At 35.8% G+C, this 16,923-nt stretch overlaps 1 protein-coding gene across 1 annotated transcript; it reads right to left on the reverse strand.

The window, feature by feature from the left end:
* Positions 1 to 807: 807 nt before the first annotated feature.
* Positions 808 to 2,823, reverse strand: LOC115220609 (acetylcholine receptor subunit beta-type acr-2-like). Its single transcript, XM_029790757.2, has one exon. It carries the CDS (start codon positions 2,222 to 2,224, stop codon positions 992 to 994), a length of 1,233 nt encoding a protein of 410 aa, XP_029646617.2. The 5' UTR covers positions 2,225 to 2,823; the 3' UTR covers positions 808 to 991.
* Between the last annotated feature and the right edge of the window lie 14,100 nt (positions 2,824 to 16,923).

Here is a 16,923-nt window from a genome sequence, read left to right on the forward strand (position 1 = left end):
GAAATTGGGTTATTCGAGATCTCACCACCCTCTCAAATACCTTGATGATATGAGAGGTGAGTGAGATCGGACGGTAATTCACTGCAAGGGACTTGTTTCCCTTTTTGAAAACTGGGACAACAGACTGGGACAGAAGGTTTTTTGGAATATAGCCAGCATCCAGTGAGTTTCTCCACAGATTAGCAAGGGGAGATGCAAGTTGGTGTCGACACACCTTCAGGACACAAGCAGGGAACCTATCGGAGCCTACTGCTGAATTGTGTTTTATTTCGTTTATCGCCGCTAAGACATCAGGGGCACTAAACGTTATGTCCGATATAGTGTGTGGGGGTTGACATCACTGATACAGCCCAGATCGGCCATATCAGGATTGCTGAAAACAGAGCAGTATTGTTTCTGCAGTATCTCGGCCATGGATTTGGCATTATCTTGGAGAGTGCCAGTTTCGTCAATTAGAGGGCCTACAGTGGAGACAGTGACCCTGCGTTTCCTCGCAAATGAAAAGAACACTTTGGGGTTGAGTTTGATTTTTTCAATGGCCCACTTCTCCTCAGCTGATCTTTGGTTATTGATGAGGGTCTTCATGCATTGTTGGAGGTTATATTTTTTGGATATATATATATACGTGTGTGTGTGTATGTATAATAATAATATGAGGGAATATTATTCCAAACTTACAGGGAAAAATTCACTTTAGAAATACTAAATCAAATTTCACAAAATATTATATATATATAATATATATATATATATATAATATATATATAAATTAGAAAAAGTATATGTATATATGGTTTCAGGTGAACTTTCGTTTCTATTTTTTCACATATATCTTCCAATGAACATATATCAATGCTAAAGTAGAAGAGAAAAAATGCAAGTAATAAATAATGTTTGATCTTACACGTCCCAAATTTCTCTTCCTTTCTGCGAAGCGCATTCAAATTCACAGCGATTTTCGCAAAATGTCTGTAATTTCACATTCAGATTTTTATTCCCGTGGAATAAACAACAAACATGTAAATATTATTGAGGTTATGACAGATGTAACAATGCTTAGTTTTAGAAATACGTCATCGAGCCGTACGTAGTCGGATATGCAAAATATTCGTTTCCAATGGGGCTTCTCTCTGATCAGTGAATCTGATTGTGCCTCGGAAATTGTTGAAATATCTGCAACTTTGTTAGTATGAGATTTATTCAAATTTTGATCTGACGTGTTCGATTTTCTGAAGGAAGATGACTGATCTACGTACAACTTACTTATAACCACAGAACCAAGTGTAGCGATTCCGCTTAACATTGACAATAGCATTAAATATAACATTAGCAGTGAAGGATATTTTGTATTGGTCGGAGTAGTTTTATCGATCTGGACAAGGTACAAGACGTTCGATAAAAATATTGTAGTCGCTAGTGAAACTTTTTCCCCTGATTCAGGAGGCAGAAGGAAAACGAAAATAGTTAAAATAGTCATCATTACTGTTGGAATAAGCATAGCAATAATTCCTACAGTAAGTTTTCGTCGTAAGTACATCGGTGCAAAAGCGTAACTGAACATGTCGTCCATACCATTCACTTTACCAGTGAAATTGATAGCCCACTTATAGTTTAGTGTAAACTTTGAATCTCCGTATATGAGTTCCTTTATTCTGGTGTGGTTAATAGTATGCAAAGCGACACACATGTACATTTCGCACGTATGTTCATCAAATGGATAGGTGTAAGCGTTGACTTGACAATAAGTGTGCAGTAATCTGAATGACCAAAAGTTAGCCCAACCCCTATAAGTAATACTTATTTCACCTACACCATCGCTTTCTTCCGATTTGTCCATTGAATTGCACATTTTAATAGGTGGCGTCCATATCTTATCTTTGGGTAGATATATACTCGTAATGTTGTTATAGTCCGACGGGTTCCAAGTCAACTTTTCATCGTTCCACATTAATCCAAAATAATAGCGTGCCCTTACAATGTTATTTACAAAGTCCAAATCATAAAGCGTTTGAAGGTACAGTAAAGCAGTTATATCCACTGCATTGGTCAAATTAATAACTGGTCTTATACTTTTACTATAATTAGCTAACAAATTGTCTCGTAATAGCCTTTCATCGCCATACGTAGGGCTAGAATTTACTATCGGTACACTCGAAATCAGAATAAAAACAAGATATATCACAAATATCATTGTGTAGTTTACTTCTAAAAAGTGAAATTTCATTTGGTCTGTGTTTTATTACTTCCTCATTAATTTTTAGTAATAGAACTTATTTATTAAATTCATGGTGTTGTTGATAAAAAGAAAATATCGTCAGGAGAGCTTCCTAACATACACATTATACTTTTATCATACGACAGAGAAAAGGCAAAAATCTGCATATAAAATACAAATTAATAAACTTCACAGAATGCCGATTTTACTGAAAAATATGAAAATTCTAATACCTTCACGAAAGGTTTTGTGCTGTCCACTTTGTCAGTATCTATTTGAGTTCTGCGTATGATGAGGAATTTGCAAGGTGTAGAGGCGCATGCGTTCTGTCAGCGTCACATTTTAAAACTTCCACAAAAATATGTTGGTTGAGGATTTATTATTGTCAGTTAACATGTTGGGTTTCGCATTAGATGTTTCAAAGAATGTTATAATTATTGTTTTGTTCCTCTAGCTGTCTTTATCCGTGTGAAGCCGTAGAACGATGTTTTCGTGTGAAAATCAAGAAGAGAATTCTTTCAAACGTGTGAATCTAAATAATGTGGTAACACATCGAGCTAAATCCGATCGGTGATTTGGTGGCTAAATTCATGCAAAATGGCAATGCTTGGAATACAGTCGTCTGCTATAAAAGTCAATGAATTTATACTCGAGGAAAAAGATATAGATGAATATTTAAACAATGGTTGCTGGAGTAGAAACAAAGACGACAGTCCCGAGATGAAATTACACAAATGTCAATAAAAGCATTAATAATGTAAAGAAAATTTTAATTGCATCAGTAATACTGTACCATATTCAATGTATATGTGTGTGTGAGTGTGTGTGTGTATATATATAAATATATATATAAATGTATGAGTGTGTATGCGTACGTGAATGCACTCATATGAACATATGCATGCGTTTGTATCGAACGTTTGACATGCACATATATACTTATGTACGTATTCATTTATGCGTGTGCTTGTGTATCTGTATGTGAGCCTGTGCATGCGTAGACTGATGTCTGAATCTGTGCAGATGAGTGCATTCATTTATTGAACGTGAGGAAGGGTTATTGATGAAATTACACGAAATTGTTAGGTTTCATAAGTGTACGGAATGAAATATTAACAACTAATTGAAGTAAACAAAGCCAAATGCAGTTCTCCGCTCTTGAGAGCCTCTAGAGACAATTTTCAAAACATTTATTTTGGAGCCGAGATGTAATCTGCTAATATTGATTCGAAAATGTAACACAAATATATTAGCATTAATAATCTCTTTAGCCGTTACGTGGTGTATTGTTACTAATATATTAATTTTATCATCTAATCATTGGGAAAACCAAGAATAAATAGCAATTATTATTTTAAAATATGAATTATCTGTTTATGAATTTATACAATGAACGATGTACATAAATTACCTATATAATTATACGAATACATAGATAAAATCTATATAATTGCATAAGCTTACGCTCAATAAATAGGCTATTATTTTCACAGATGAGAGAAGGACAACTTATTTGGTTTCGATTTCTCATCGGTAGTTTTCAATTTATTAGTCTGAGGGAGATTATAGAATCTGATTTAAATACAGAGTGAGTGAGAGAGAGGAGAGGAACAGACAGACAGACAATCAGACAGACGGACACACTGACAGACGGAGACAGAATGAGTATCCTATGATGATACATTAAAAACCGCAATAAAGAGCAGAAACTTCTTTTATGCGAATACATATGCACACGTAGCTTGAAAATGTGCATAGATTAGAGAAAATAAAAGCAAGGCAGCGTCGTTTTACATAGGTTGTTAAATAAATTCGACAGCATTCACGATATCATGAGAGGTTTAACAAGAAAACTTAACTGTGAGGCTGTAAAATATACAAAGTAAAGGACAATGATAGTGCAATTCTAGGTAGAAGCGATATATTTCTACAATGAGGTTAAATACATCATTACGAGACAAAGATAATAATATATTTTTTTAGCTTCCGAATTTAAAAACACAAGCACAAATATAAGTACGTGCATTTTCACACGCAACATATATTTATGCAAATAAATACATATATATATACTTTGGTTTTGTGCTGAGTTTTATTTGAGAACATAATCTTTATGGAGAATGGCGATTTGACGTCTATATCTAGCATGTTGACTGTCCACTTTTCGTTTTCAGTCCTTAATTGGTATACATATATATTTTAATCTTCGGATTCTTTTTAATATGCTAGACCACTGGTTTTAATTGATAAATATCAATTTCTACCCTTAATTAATTTATATATATATATATATATATATATATATATATATCACGTGATCACGTGACCGACCAGACAATCAGATGTTGTTACACATCGCTGGTCATAATGCGTTCGCATTGTTTTAGCCTTCGAATGACGCAAACCCCGCTGGCTAAGCGAGCAGGCCAACAGAAGAAAGAGTGGGAGAAAGAGTGGTGAAAGAGTACAGCAGGGAGTGGTGAAAGAGTACCACCCCCTGCCGGAGCATCGTGGAGCTTTTTAGGTGTTTTCGCTCAATAAACACTCACAACGCCCGGCCTGGGAATCGAAACCGCGATCCTACGACCGCGAGTTCGCTGCCCTAACTACTGGGCCATTGCGCCTCCAAACACACACACACACACACACATATATATATATACATGCATGTATATATATATATGTATGGAGAAAAATATACATACGCCCACATACATAGAGAATATATTATTGATAGATGCATAAGTAGTACTAATAGTAAAATGTAATATTTATTGCCCACTTAAAATGGTTTTGCGTTACAACAGAAAATGCAGGTCCCCTCCTGTTAAGTAACGCAGTATTCTATCTTTTAAGACAACACGAACTTTAAGTGGGATATATATATATATATAAATAATATATATATATATATATATATTATGTGAAAAAGAAAGATGAATAATCTTGTAGTAGATTAATCAAAAGTTTAACCGATACCTTAGTAGCAAAAATCACAGCAGTAAACAGCACGGTTGGAGGTACAACCATCTGGCGTTGCAACCGTGCGTTGGTGCGGATAATTGAAATTAAAACATTATTGGTGAATTGAAGAAATGGAGCTGAACGCAGATTGAACAGAAATCGTTTTATTTCATTCTACACGTGTTTCGAAAGGCACAAATTACCAAAATCCGATTGAATAATGGGACCATATTGTGTCTTTCTCTTCAGGAAGAAAAAAGGATTTTCCAACGGATTTCCTTCTACGGCTTCACACGGATAAAGACAGCTAGAGGAACAAAACAATAATTATAACATTCTTTGAAACATCTAATGCGAAACCCAACATGTTAACTGACAATAATAAATCCTCAACCAACATATTTTTGTGGAAGTTTTAAAATGTGACGCTGACAGAACGCATGCGCCTCTACACCTTGCAAATTCCTCATCATACGCAGAACTCAAATAGATACTGACAAAGTGGACAGCACAAAACCTTTCGTGAAGGTATTAGAATTTTCATATTGTGTGTGTGTGTGTGTTTAAATGCATGTATAGACTTATACAGACAACCACACAAGTGCGCCCATTCAGAGTCCCAAGCGCATGGACGTGCGCCTATGCAATCATTCACACACAGGTGGAAGCAACAGTGGATATACATTTCAGTATATAGTTATATAAATACAGATGCGCATGTGTATATATGTGTATATCTATATCTATATCTATATATATATATACATATATAAGTGTGTGTGCGTTTATATATATATATATATATTTTTTTTTTTTTTTATTCTGCAGTTTTAGCTCAAAGCTCCGGCCATGCTGATGCACCGCCGTTTTGTGCTACACTGTTATTGCGAAGAACCTCGTCTAATATGTGGCATTTGGGGAAGAATGGAGTTTGATGCAGCTACTCTCATTTGCACCTCTTGCCGTGAGGTAGGTTCATCTGGGGTTCTCGACAGGAAGATGTCCAGCTTTGATTTAAAAACCGCTACATCTACTTTGTGCAAGTTCCTCAGACTCTTTGGAAGAATATTAAATATATATATCTCTCTATATATAAACGGCAGTTTGTCTGTGCGTTTTCTGTGTGTCTGTTTTCTCGTATCCTCACCCTGACCACGCCTTTCAACCGATTCTGATGAAACTTGACACACACATAGCCCAATGTCATAATTCAAAACTAACGGAGCGAAAATTTTGAAAAGTTCCCCCAGTTCTGAAAAAAATCGATAAATTCGACATGGGGTCGAGAATCAGAAACCCAAACCGCAGACCGTCTAGGGGACGCAACTCCACCTTTTTTAACTCTCAAAAAGAATTTACCATCATTTTTTTCCCATTTTTTGCTATTTTTTGGCTATAGCTCTCTAAAAATGCTTTATAGTTACTTCCCTTACAAACCTGAGCAACGCCGGGCGATACTGCTAGTATATTATATATATGTATACATATATATATATACTTAACTTTGTGTGAGTATGTTGTTGTTTGTTCCCTGTCGAGCCATGCCTGGTTCATAAGGGCTGGTTTTCCTGTTTTATTGACATATAGGTTACCAACCGGTTTTTTTTTCTACGAGAATTACGGACCCCAGATACGAACTCATCTATATGCAACAAATCAGAGCTGAATTATCAATCTTATTTATGACCGCATAAGTGATGGGTGGTAAGATAATGTCAGTTGGGTAACGTATGTCGATGCTTATTTTCCCATTTTATAATGCTTGTTGTTCTTGTTCTTGCTTCAACCATGGCTGCCTCTGCGTAGTTATTTGTGTTATTTACTTTGTAAAAAGTAAGCGGAAACGTTTGCTAGCACACCACTTTCTACCCACGTTTTTTCCAATTCACATCTTTACCATATGGCGCCCTAAAAAATCCGATAATAGTCATAGATGAAAATCTATTTAAATACTTCCTTTTTCTGAAATCAGGCATAGCTTAGCGATGGGTCGACTTACAATACCGTTCTTCGTCTTGAGTTTACTTGGTAGAGTGTTTTTATTAACTGGACAACAAGGTCAAAGTGAGCTCTGATTGGCTGTATGCAAATGAGTTCATTACTGAAGTCCGCAACTTTTGTGTTAAAAAACAAATTTTGCGGACAGGACGACGGTACGTAGCAGCTGAGCTGCTACTTGTAGGACGAAAGAGTGTGAATAAGTTGTGGCAAAAATGCCCGCAGAACTTCACCATTACCTTCTGCTGGAGCCGCGTGGAGCTTAGTTGTTTCGCTCAAGAAAACAGACATTGCCCGGTCTGAGATTCGAACCCTCGACTGCGTGTCCGCTGCTCTAACTACTAGGCCATGTGCCTCCACTTGTGTGAGTATTTGTGCAAAAACAATGAGATGCAGAGAGTGAGTTAATGTGCAGCACTATAAATAAATCATTTGTGAAGGTCGGTTACATCGGCAAGGGTTCTAGTTGATCCAATCAACGTAACAGCCTGCTCATAAAGTTTACGTGCAAAGGGCTGAGCGATCCACAGACACATGTACTCATTAACACAGTTCACGGAAGGATTCGGCGTGACACAGAAAGTGAAAACGCTGTCACTTTGAAATACAGGTACAACAGAAAGAGTAAGAAAGATCGAGAGAAAGATGCAGTAGAAGATTCCAGCAGGGTTCGCCATCACACCTTACCGGATATACGTGGATCTCCAGGTGTTTTCGTTCAATCAACACTCACAACACCCGGTCTGGGAGTTAGCGAGTCCGCTGCCCTAAACAACAGGCCGTTGCGCCTCCACATTATATATATATATATATATATATATATATATATATATATATATATACAAGGATAAGGTCGTTAATTTAAAAATAAAATAACGATTTAACAAGTGGTCAGCATGGAAAAAATAAACTTCAAAGGTAATAATTATTAAAATTATAAATTAGGGTATCTACGAGATACCACCATGCTGAAAATAGCAGCCATGATCTGACTCTACTGGATAACACACCAATCCCCGTCCTCTTTCTTTCCTCTTTACATATAATCTTGACATTCTCTATTGGGGTGTAGTTCCCTGTTCATTTTCATTAATTTACGTGTTCTCCGGTCTGTCTATTGTAATTCATGTTTCTTCCATATCTCATTAAAGCAACCACCCTTTTAGCTTCGATTGTAGCACATGCTGAGTTCTCAAATACTCTCTCCTGTGCATTTCTTTCATCTTGTGTTCATTCATACTATCGCTTTCATTTATCCCAGACATTTATATCCTTCCTCTCCGACTTCCTTTATAACTTCACCACTTTCCAGCTTCATCGCATGGCTTTTAGTGATTTTTACTCTTTTGAAAATCATTATACCACATTTCTTGATCCCATATTCCATGCCAATATCTTTGCTAATCATCTGCTCAGTTGCGGTCAAATTCTCAATTTCTTTCTCAAACCTTAGAGAATAAATTTAGGTCATTCTTAAACCACAGGTTGTTTACTTTCACCCTGCCTAACATGTACCCCACACACATCTTTCTTAAAATGCTCGTTAGTGATGTATGCAGATAACAAATAGGTGAGACGACAGACTATTCCCTTGAAAGATTCCTCTTTTGATATTTACCTTTCCCAACATAACCCCCTGTTCTTTGAGTTCAGGTCGTTACGTTGTCATTGTGTTTTGCATTAAGTTCAGGATATTAAGCAGTTTAAGGTACTCAATAAACCACGAGTGTGGGACAATGTCATAACCTTTTCTGTAGTCCACCCATTCCATCGACAAACTTTTGAGCCTCTTCTTGCAGCAAACCAAGATAGTTTTATCGATTATTAGTAGATACATCGTTCCTCCTCTCTTACGTCTACACCCTTTTTGTTCCACTGGTAGCAGGTGGTTCTCATCTAGGTACTTATAGATGCTGTTTGATATGATGCCCGTCATCAGTTTCCACATCAGTTTTCCAAATACATTTCCTTTACTTGGGTCCTTCTGGCATAGTACCTTTCTTACTTTTGTCATACAGGCCAGTACTTAGATGCTATTACTCAGTATTTCGTCCATACGTCTCACCAAATCTCCCGTGAAGACCTGTCAGATTTTAAACCAAAAACCCTGAACCCCATCTGGATCAAGCGCTTTTCAGTTAGACATTTTCATCTCAGTTATTCTCAAATCCTCCGACTGATACTCTCCACTCTCCACTCTCCTCTTTGAGTGTCTTTAACCACTCTGCTTCAGTTTTGTGTTGTTTTTCCTGAGACCATATGTTTCACCAGAATCTTTTGCTTTCATCAGCATCCGGTATGGCATTTTCAACATTTTCCTTCCCATCCAATTCCTGATAGACTCTTTTTTGATTTGGTTCGTAAAGTCTATTTAATCTGTGCTGCTCATTTCTCTGTTCAAATATCTTTAGTTTATATGCTTTTACTTTCAACCTCTGTTTTAATTTCTCAAACACAATATTGATTTCCAGTCTAGCTCAACATTTTTCTCTCGCTGAACTGCATTTCTTTTTTTCTGGTTACGATAAAAAACTGCGTTATTCTCCTTTTCCGCCATAGCTCCTTCAGGTTATGTTGACATTTACCTTTGGCTTTCAAACCTAAATTCCGAGCTATAAAGATCGAGATTGCATTTATAAGATTATTAGTGTCTGTGATATTGTCAGTCCGCATTTCACCAGTGATATCATTTATCTTCCTGACTCATTCATTGAGTTTCTCTCTGTCTACGTTTATAAATCCCGTATTAAAGCGCTGTTCACCAGAAGTCCAAATATCAATGATTTCCTTTAAAATGGATATCTGTTCCTCGGTTCTCTCATCAATAATCTCAGACTTATGTTTGATTTATTCCTTTAATACGACTGCCATAGTTTCACTATCTGCATTCTATTCCGTTCACCGCTGGTCTTATTATCCGTCTCTTAATGCTTTCTAGTTCAACCTGAGATAACAACTCATTCTTTATGGTGGGTCTAGCTTGCTCACACAGATTTTGTTCAGTTAATTCAAATAGGCTTCTGTCGTTCCAAGCCCTGAGCATTCTTTTCCGATATACCCTACCAGGCAATTCATTATTATTATAATTATTATTATTATTATTAGTAGTAGTAGTATTAGTAGTTGTTGTTGTTGTAGTAGTAGTAGTAGTAGTAGTAGTAGTAGTAGTAGTAGTAGTAGTAGTAGTAGTAGTAGTAGTAGTAGTAGTAGTGATAATATTATCTCAGGTTTTGTTGGAAATCCTGGAGTCTTGCATGCGTAGATGGCTTACTACATGTAGCCTATTCTACCATGCTGATCGTTATTTTCAGTTTTCTAATACTTTCCTGATTATTCTGGTTGTGCCAAGGAGGCGAAATTTTTGTAACAGTTCTATTGGGTACTCTATTCCAATTTCCTTTATATGTGTGATGCCTGCTGATACTGTCCCCAAGGACAAAAGAATAATTGGCATTATCTTCACCTTCATTTTTCCATTACTGTTTCTGAACTGATAGTCTGCCTTTGCCTTCCTTACTAATAAAATGATGGCGATCAAACATAAGACAAATATCAAAGGAAACAACGAGTACGCCTGGAAAATTTTTCCTTTGATATTAACTTTCCCTAAGCGTGTCTCACTTGGGTAGAGATCTATTTTACATTTCTTCATGCTAAAGTTAATTAATTCTCTTATGTCTTGTGCTATATTGAATGTACCCAGGCACTCACTTATCCATGAGCATATGATCATGATATAGACTTCCCTTTATTCCATCCATGCTATTGTTAGATTTTTTCTTTCTAGCTCTTACTTCATTGGAAACTGCTTTGTCTGTTTATATTAGATCATGTGTTTCTCTATCCTTCTTCCTGCAACATTGGTATCTTCTGGTTCTTAAGGTGCTCGTAAATGCTTTCTGAAAGCATTCCTGTTAACAGTCTCCACACTAATGATAAGGAGCTGATTGGTCTATAGTAGCTAGCTGTTTTACAATTGCCCTTATCTTTCAGAAAGGGTATTGTCCCCAAAGTAATCCTGATTTTGTTCACTCAGACTCTCATGTAAAGTACTAAATATCTTTAGTCAGTACCTTTGAACTAAATCTGGACGTAGACCCTTCCAATTCGGTATTTCTCCTAAAACCTTACTCATTAATGCACTAATTAGCCTTATTTTTGGCTGCTTCTCTCTCACTATTTCTTCCCTCAGTTTTTAAAGCCATACTGCATCTCCATTATAATTGACTGGCTTATCTCAAATATTTCTCCAGAACTTTTTAGTTTCTTCTACATTAGGTTTCTCATCTTCAGTACTTCACTCTCCACTATTTATTTATTTATAAAATCTCCTCTGTTGAGTCTCAGATAATCTATTCTCTTGATACTGATTTCAGGAACGCCTGCCTGCTATTACTATGATACGCTGTTTCAACTCTTTTATTACTCTCCCAAACCTTTCTCTTCGACTAAATATCTTGTCTCCAAATCTTTTGTTCAGACCATTTGCTCTTTCAATCATTCCGTGTGAGATATTTAATCTTCTAGTAATTACTGCCTCTCCTGCTCAGATCAATAAGTTGGTTTCTCCTATATTTTTAGTTTCTATGCTACTCATAAGAGAATCTACTTTCCAAGTCATTTCTAGCAGTTTCCTTATGTTGGTACCTTTTAATGCAGGCAATCTTTTTTACTACTTCTTTACACATTACTTACTACAATTCATCTAAAATCTTATCTTCCTCACTTAAATCACTTAAATCGCTGTGACAGTTGTCACTTCCTTATTAGTAGCCTTTATATTATTTTCCCTTTAAGTATCTCTGAAGTTGGTGTTTGTCTTTCCTATTGCCTGGTCTTTCCGTTCTAGTTCTCTCGTGATCTCTGCCATCCAATTCTGCCATCGGCTTTCTTCTCTGAATAGCAACTACTAATCTATGCTCAGTCACTTTAAACATATACTACATCCGTTTCCTGTAGCCCCTTCTTTTGGGTTCACTTTCTAAGTAACATTGCATCGTTATCTTGCTTTCTTCGATGGCCCACTTCATCCTCCTTATTCTATTATCCGCTGATGTTTTATTATGATAACGGCTGTGGTCACTCTGCATCTTCACTGAGCCACTGCCTTAAAGTTCCAGCTTCATTATCACTGTTACACCAGAGTTTCATCGGAAACTCCTGTTTCTCATAAACTGAGCTACGGTAACGGTCGTCATCAACGCCATCACCACATATATTTTTTGGCACCTGACAGTTTCAAGCAACTTTCTATTGCATCATTTGTTGCACCTGTATGCTGGGGGTGGATATCGTTTTGTTTTGAGGTTTGGGCTGAGTCTTCTGTTGTATTAGTTTTTGTATTGTGTGTTGTTTATGCAGTGCAGCTTGTGTTCTTCTGTTGGGTATCGGACTTATGTGGCACACGTTGTGGGCTTTGTTCATATGAGTTTATTCCTGTATATTTTAGGAGTGATACATAGTAGGGTGTGTAAATCATAGATCAACTATTTCAAAGTATTAATGGTTATCTGTCCACCGTGGTTTTTCTGTTGGTTGCTTTTGTTATGGTTTCGTTGTTACAGAGTTCTGCTGTTTTCCGGAATTTAGCGCGCCAGAGCTGAGACATTAAAAAGAACTCCAATGTAATCGGTAGAACTGCACATACGTCTAATTTTGTGAGGACAACCTGTGTATAGTTCTGCATATTATATTGAATTAGAACGGTCGTAGTGAAGGGCCACGGATGTTGTTACGTAAGTAAAATCGTTAATGGCGAAACTAGTCTACGATTAATACGATTAATATATATATATATATATATACATATATACGATGGGCTTCTTTCAGTTTCCGTCTACCAAATCCACTCACAAGGCTTTGGTCGGCCCGAGGCCATAGTAGAAGATACTTGCCCAAGGTACCACGCAGTGGGACTGAACCCGGAACCATGTGGTTGTTAAGCAAGCTACTTACCACACAGCCACTCTGCACTTATATATATTATTTTTTCTTGAGGAATCTGGTGATTTCGTTTTCGCAATATATGGTAGTTGAATTTTTTTTTGTTTTCCGAATGTTAAGGAAAATTTTGATAAGCTAAAAAGATTCCGTTCTTGTCTATATCTGTCTAACACGCGAGATGGAGATATTATTTCGACTCAGCTGCAAATAGCGAAAATCAACGCAGATATGTAGTCCTGCTTCGTTAATCACGATCAGGGATTCATTAATTGCACCTCCAATATCACAATATAGAGAGATATAAGATTATTAATAAAATGTATTTAATAGCCTCACTATATTGAAAATAATAAATCACTTCTATTTCATTCATCCCTATTAAAATTCGACCTCTAACTGACTTCTTACATTTCTTTTCCATTAAATATATGTTTCCACATCTTTAAGATTTATTCCTATTCATCTAATGCACTATATTTCTCAACTCTTGGTTTACTGCTATTTTCCCTCTTTCTCCTCCTCCATCACTTTCTTTAAATTGCATTTGACGTTAAATCCATTAACGGTTAAAAAAAATGACTTGCCATAATTTCATCATATACGCGGTCATCACATTCAGTTAAAATGACTTAATGATGATGTTTCTGTTTATTTCTCTGATGAGAAGGTCGTATTGTTTTACATCGTTTTATTCCCTCTGCAATAATACAAATGTTTTCATCGAAACATATGTCGGAAGTATTAATATTTGAATTACACCTGCGTTTAACTACATTTCTTTATTTATCTTTATATATATATATATATATATATATATATATATATTATATATATATAATATATATATGTGTGTGTATATATATATATATATATGTATGTATATATATACACACACACACGCACATATATATATATACACACACACATATATATACATATATATATACATACATATATATATATATATATATATGTGTGTGTGTGTGTGTCTGTGTGTGATGAAACAAAAATGCAATAGAGAACAATAACTTAACCGGACAGATAGACGATAGAAAGGCGGACTGGAAAAACAATTAGAGAGGCAGTAAAAAGGAAAGGTCGTTCGTCAGTCAAATTACCAGATGTCCTTTCAGTTTCGGTTAGTTACATTCGAGACTGCTCAATCTGGTTGCCCCCCCCCCCTCGCCCCAAAGTCTAAGCTAAGAGTATTACCGTTTTTGTAAGAAAGCTAGCGAAGGTGTGCGGCACCGATGATGCTTGACGCATAGGTCGTGTTTGACGGTGGTCAGTTTATAGGGCCGTGAGCGCTATATTATGGTGCGGAGCACGTGTTATACCAGATCTCAACACAGTTGTATTGTAATACAGCCTATGTATATGTAGAGAATAACTGGAGGCGCATGGCCTAGTGGTTAGAGAAGCGGACTCGCGATCGAGGGATCGCAGGTTCGAATCTCAGACCGGGTGATGTTTATGTTTATGAGAGAAACACCTAATCTCAACCGTGAGTCAATGAAGTATGCAAACTGAAAGTTACTAGAGCATAGCCTCCAAATTAACGTAACAGATTTAAAGAAACAAAAATATCCCTTTCTATATCTTTACACTTGTATGCAGATATTCATGTTCATATAAGTTCAGACATGTAACCTTACGATGAGCTATATTAATAATAATAATAATAATAATAATAATAATAATATAATAATAATAATAATAATAATAATAATAACAATAATAGGTGATGGTGATAATGGTAAAAACAAAAATAACAATAATAAGATACTGTTGTGACTACACGTAAAACAATGTCATTGATGATGATGATGATGATGATGATGATGATGATGAAGGTGATGATAATAATAATAATAATAATAATAATAATAATAATAATAATAACAATAATAATAATAATAATAACAATAATAACAATAATAACTGACAGCTTCTTTTTTTCCGTATTTTACTCTCATTTTTTCGAACTAATACAGGCAGAGTGCATCTTTTATAAGTTTTTTTTAAAAATGTTCAGAGATAAAACTATCAACAAAAAAAAACAGACGAATACAGATCTGCTAGACTTAAGAAGCTGCACTACGAGCAATGTTTACGTACAGAGAACCCTAAACTGACAGATCCATCTCCTAATGTATGAGTCGAAGCTCGTCATGCTTCAATGTCAACAAAACAAACTACAAACCGCAATGGTCATCGCGCGCATTACAAAAGACCACGTACCCGAAAATTTAATCAAATTCTGATTGAAAAATCAGCTACTGGATCAAATCTTCCCAACACACAGGAGCTGGACGTACCACACAGCCGGAATATTCCAACAGATGGCCATCCATGCCCGTCACCAAATAATCAAAAGAAAAAGAAAGAAAAATAGTCTAGGGAAGATAATTAAGAAGTTCTTGCGGCCTTCTGCCATGCCATATGAGGACTGGATGTTAAAACTTGTCTCAAAATATGAAAACAAGAAAGCATCATACTCAGTAACAAAAAAGGCAAAGGAATATCTAAGTGAATTCCGAATACAACAAACTTCGGAATTAGAGATAGACATACAAGAAACAAACGCTGGATGACACCAGGTACCCCAAACTCTGCCAGTGCTCTAGCAAAATCTTCAGGAGATTAATCCACAATATACCCATTAATCCAAAATCTGAAATATATATAAATATATATATGTGTATATTGACAGGGCAAGACTGCTAGGTAGTCGGCCGTATGCTAGAAATAGATCATCAACGATCAAACTACAAAGAAAGTTCTCTAGTTCTCTAGAGTAAAAATTCAGCGAACACCAGAACCAAATTTGGCGGACTGGACAGATGAAAATTTATATAAAAAACAGAATTAATTGCATAACTCGGTTTCGGCCTTTAACAAAAGAAATTACTTACATAATTCAAATGTCCGTTGCCTCATCAGTACAATCGTTCAGTGTAAATGCAATCCGAAAACTAACCCCAGCTTTCTGTGCCAAAACAGACACGTGTTTAGTTTTACCGAATACATTAGGGATAAAATTTCAAATGTCTTAGTTCCGGCGCGCTAAAAAATTCCTGAAGCGAAGAACTGCAGTAAATAATTCACTGCGGTTAGTGCTTGCTACTGGAGAACGTATTTATTTCAATTAATAAAAAGTAAAAAAAAAAGAATTATATATTGCTAATCCGGTTCAAGTGGATATGTAAACGCGAATTTTTAGAAATATCACATCAAGTTGAACGCAATTAAAAATGTCCTTACTCCATTTTCTTTCTTGAACAGTTTTCGACCTTACTTACCTTTTCGGATCGGGATGTGAAAGGTATTGAAATATTCGTAGTTTTCTAAATTTGATAATATTTTTATATGATGGATTCGATTTTTCTGCATCAGATGTTTGATTTAGATACAACCTACTGACAAGTACTGAATCAAATGTGCTCATTCCACTCAGCAGTGATACTAATAATATATAGTACGTAAAATGTGAAAGATATTTTGAATTTTTTGGTGTATTCTTACCGATTTGCACAACGTACACGACATTTGATAAAAAAAAATATCGTGGTATCCAGAGGAAGTTTTTCACCTGATTTAGGTGGCAGAAGGAGAAAAAATAGATAAAACAGTCAACATTACAGTCTCAATTATCATAGCTACTATACCAAAATTGAATAAGTAAATCGAAGCATATGCGTAACTGAGAGAGAATTTCAGACCCTTCATTTCTCCACGGATCTGAACATCCCATTCATAGTTTTGTATATTGTTTAAATCATTATGTTTAAATGCTTTTTTCT

The sequence above is a fragment of the Octopus sinensis genome, linkage group LG16, assembly GCF_006345805.1.
Source record: "Octopus sinensis linkage group LG16, ASM634580v1, whole genome shotgun sequence".
In the NCBI taxonomy this organism is placed as follows: domain Eukaryota; kingdom Metazoa; phylum Mollusca; class Cephalopoda; order Octopoda; family Octopodidae; genus Octopus; species Octopus sinensis.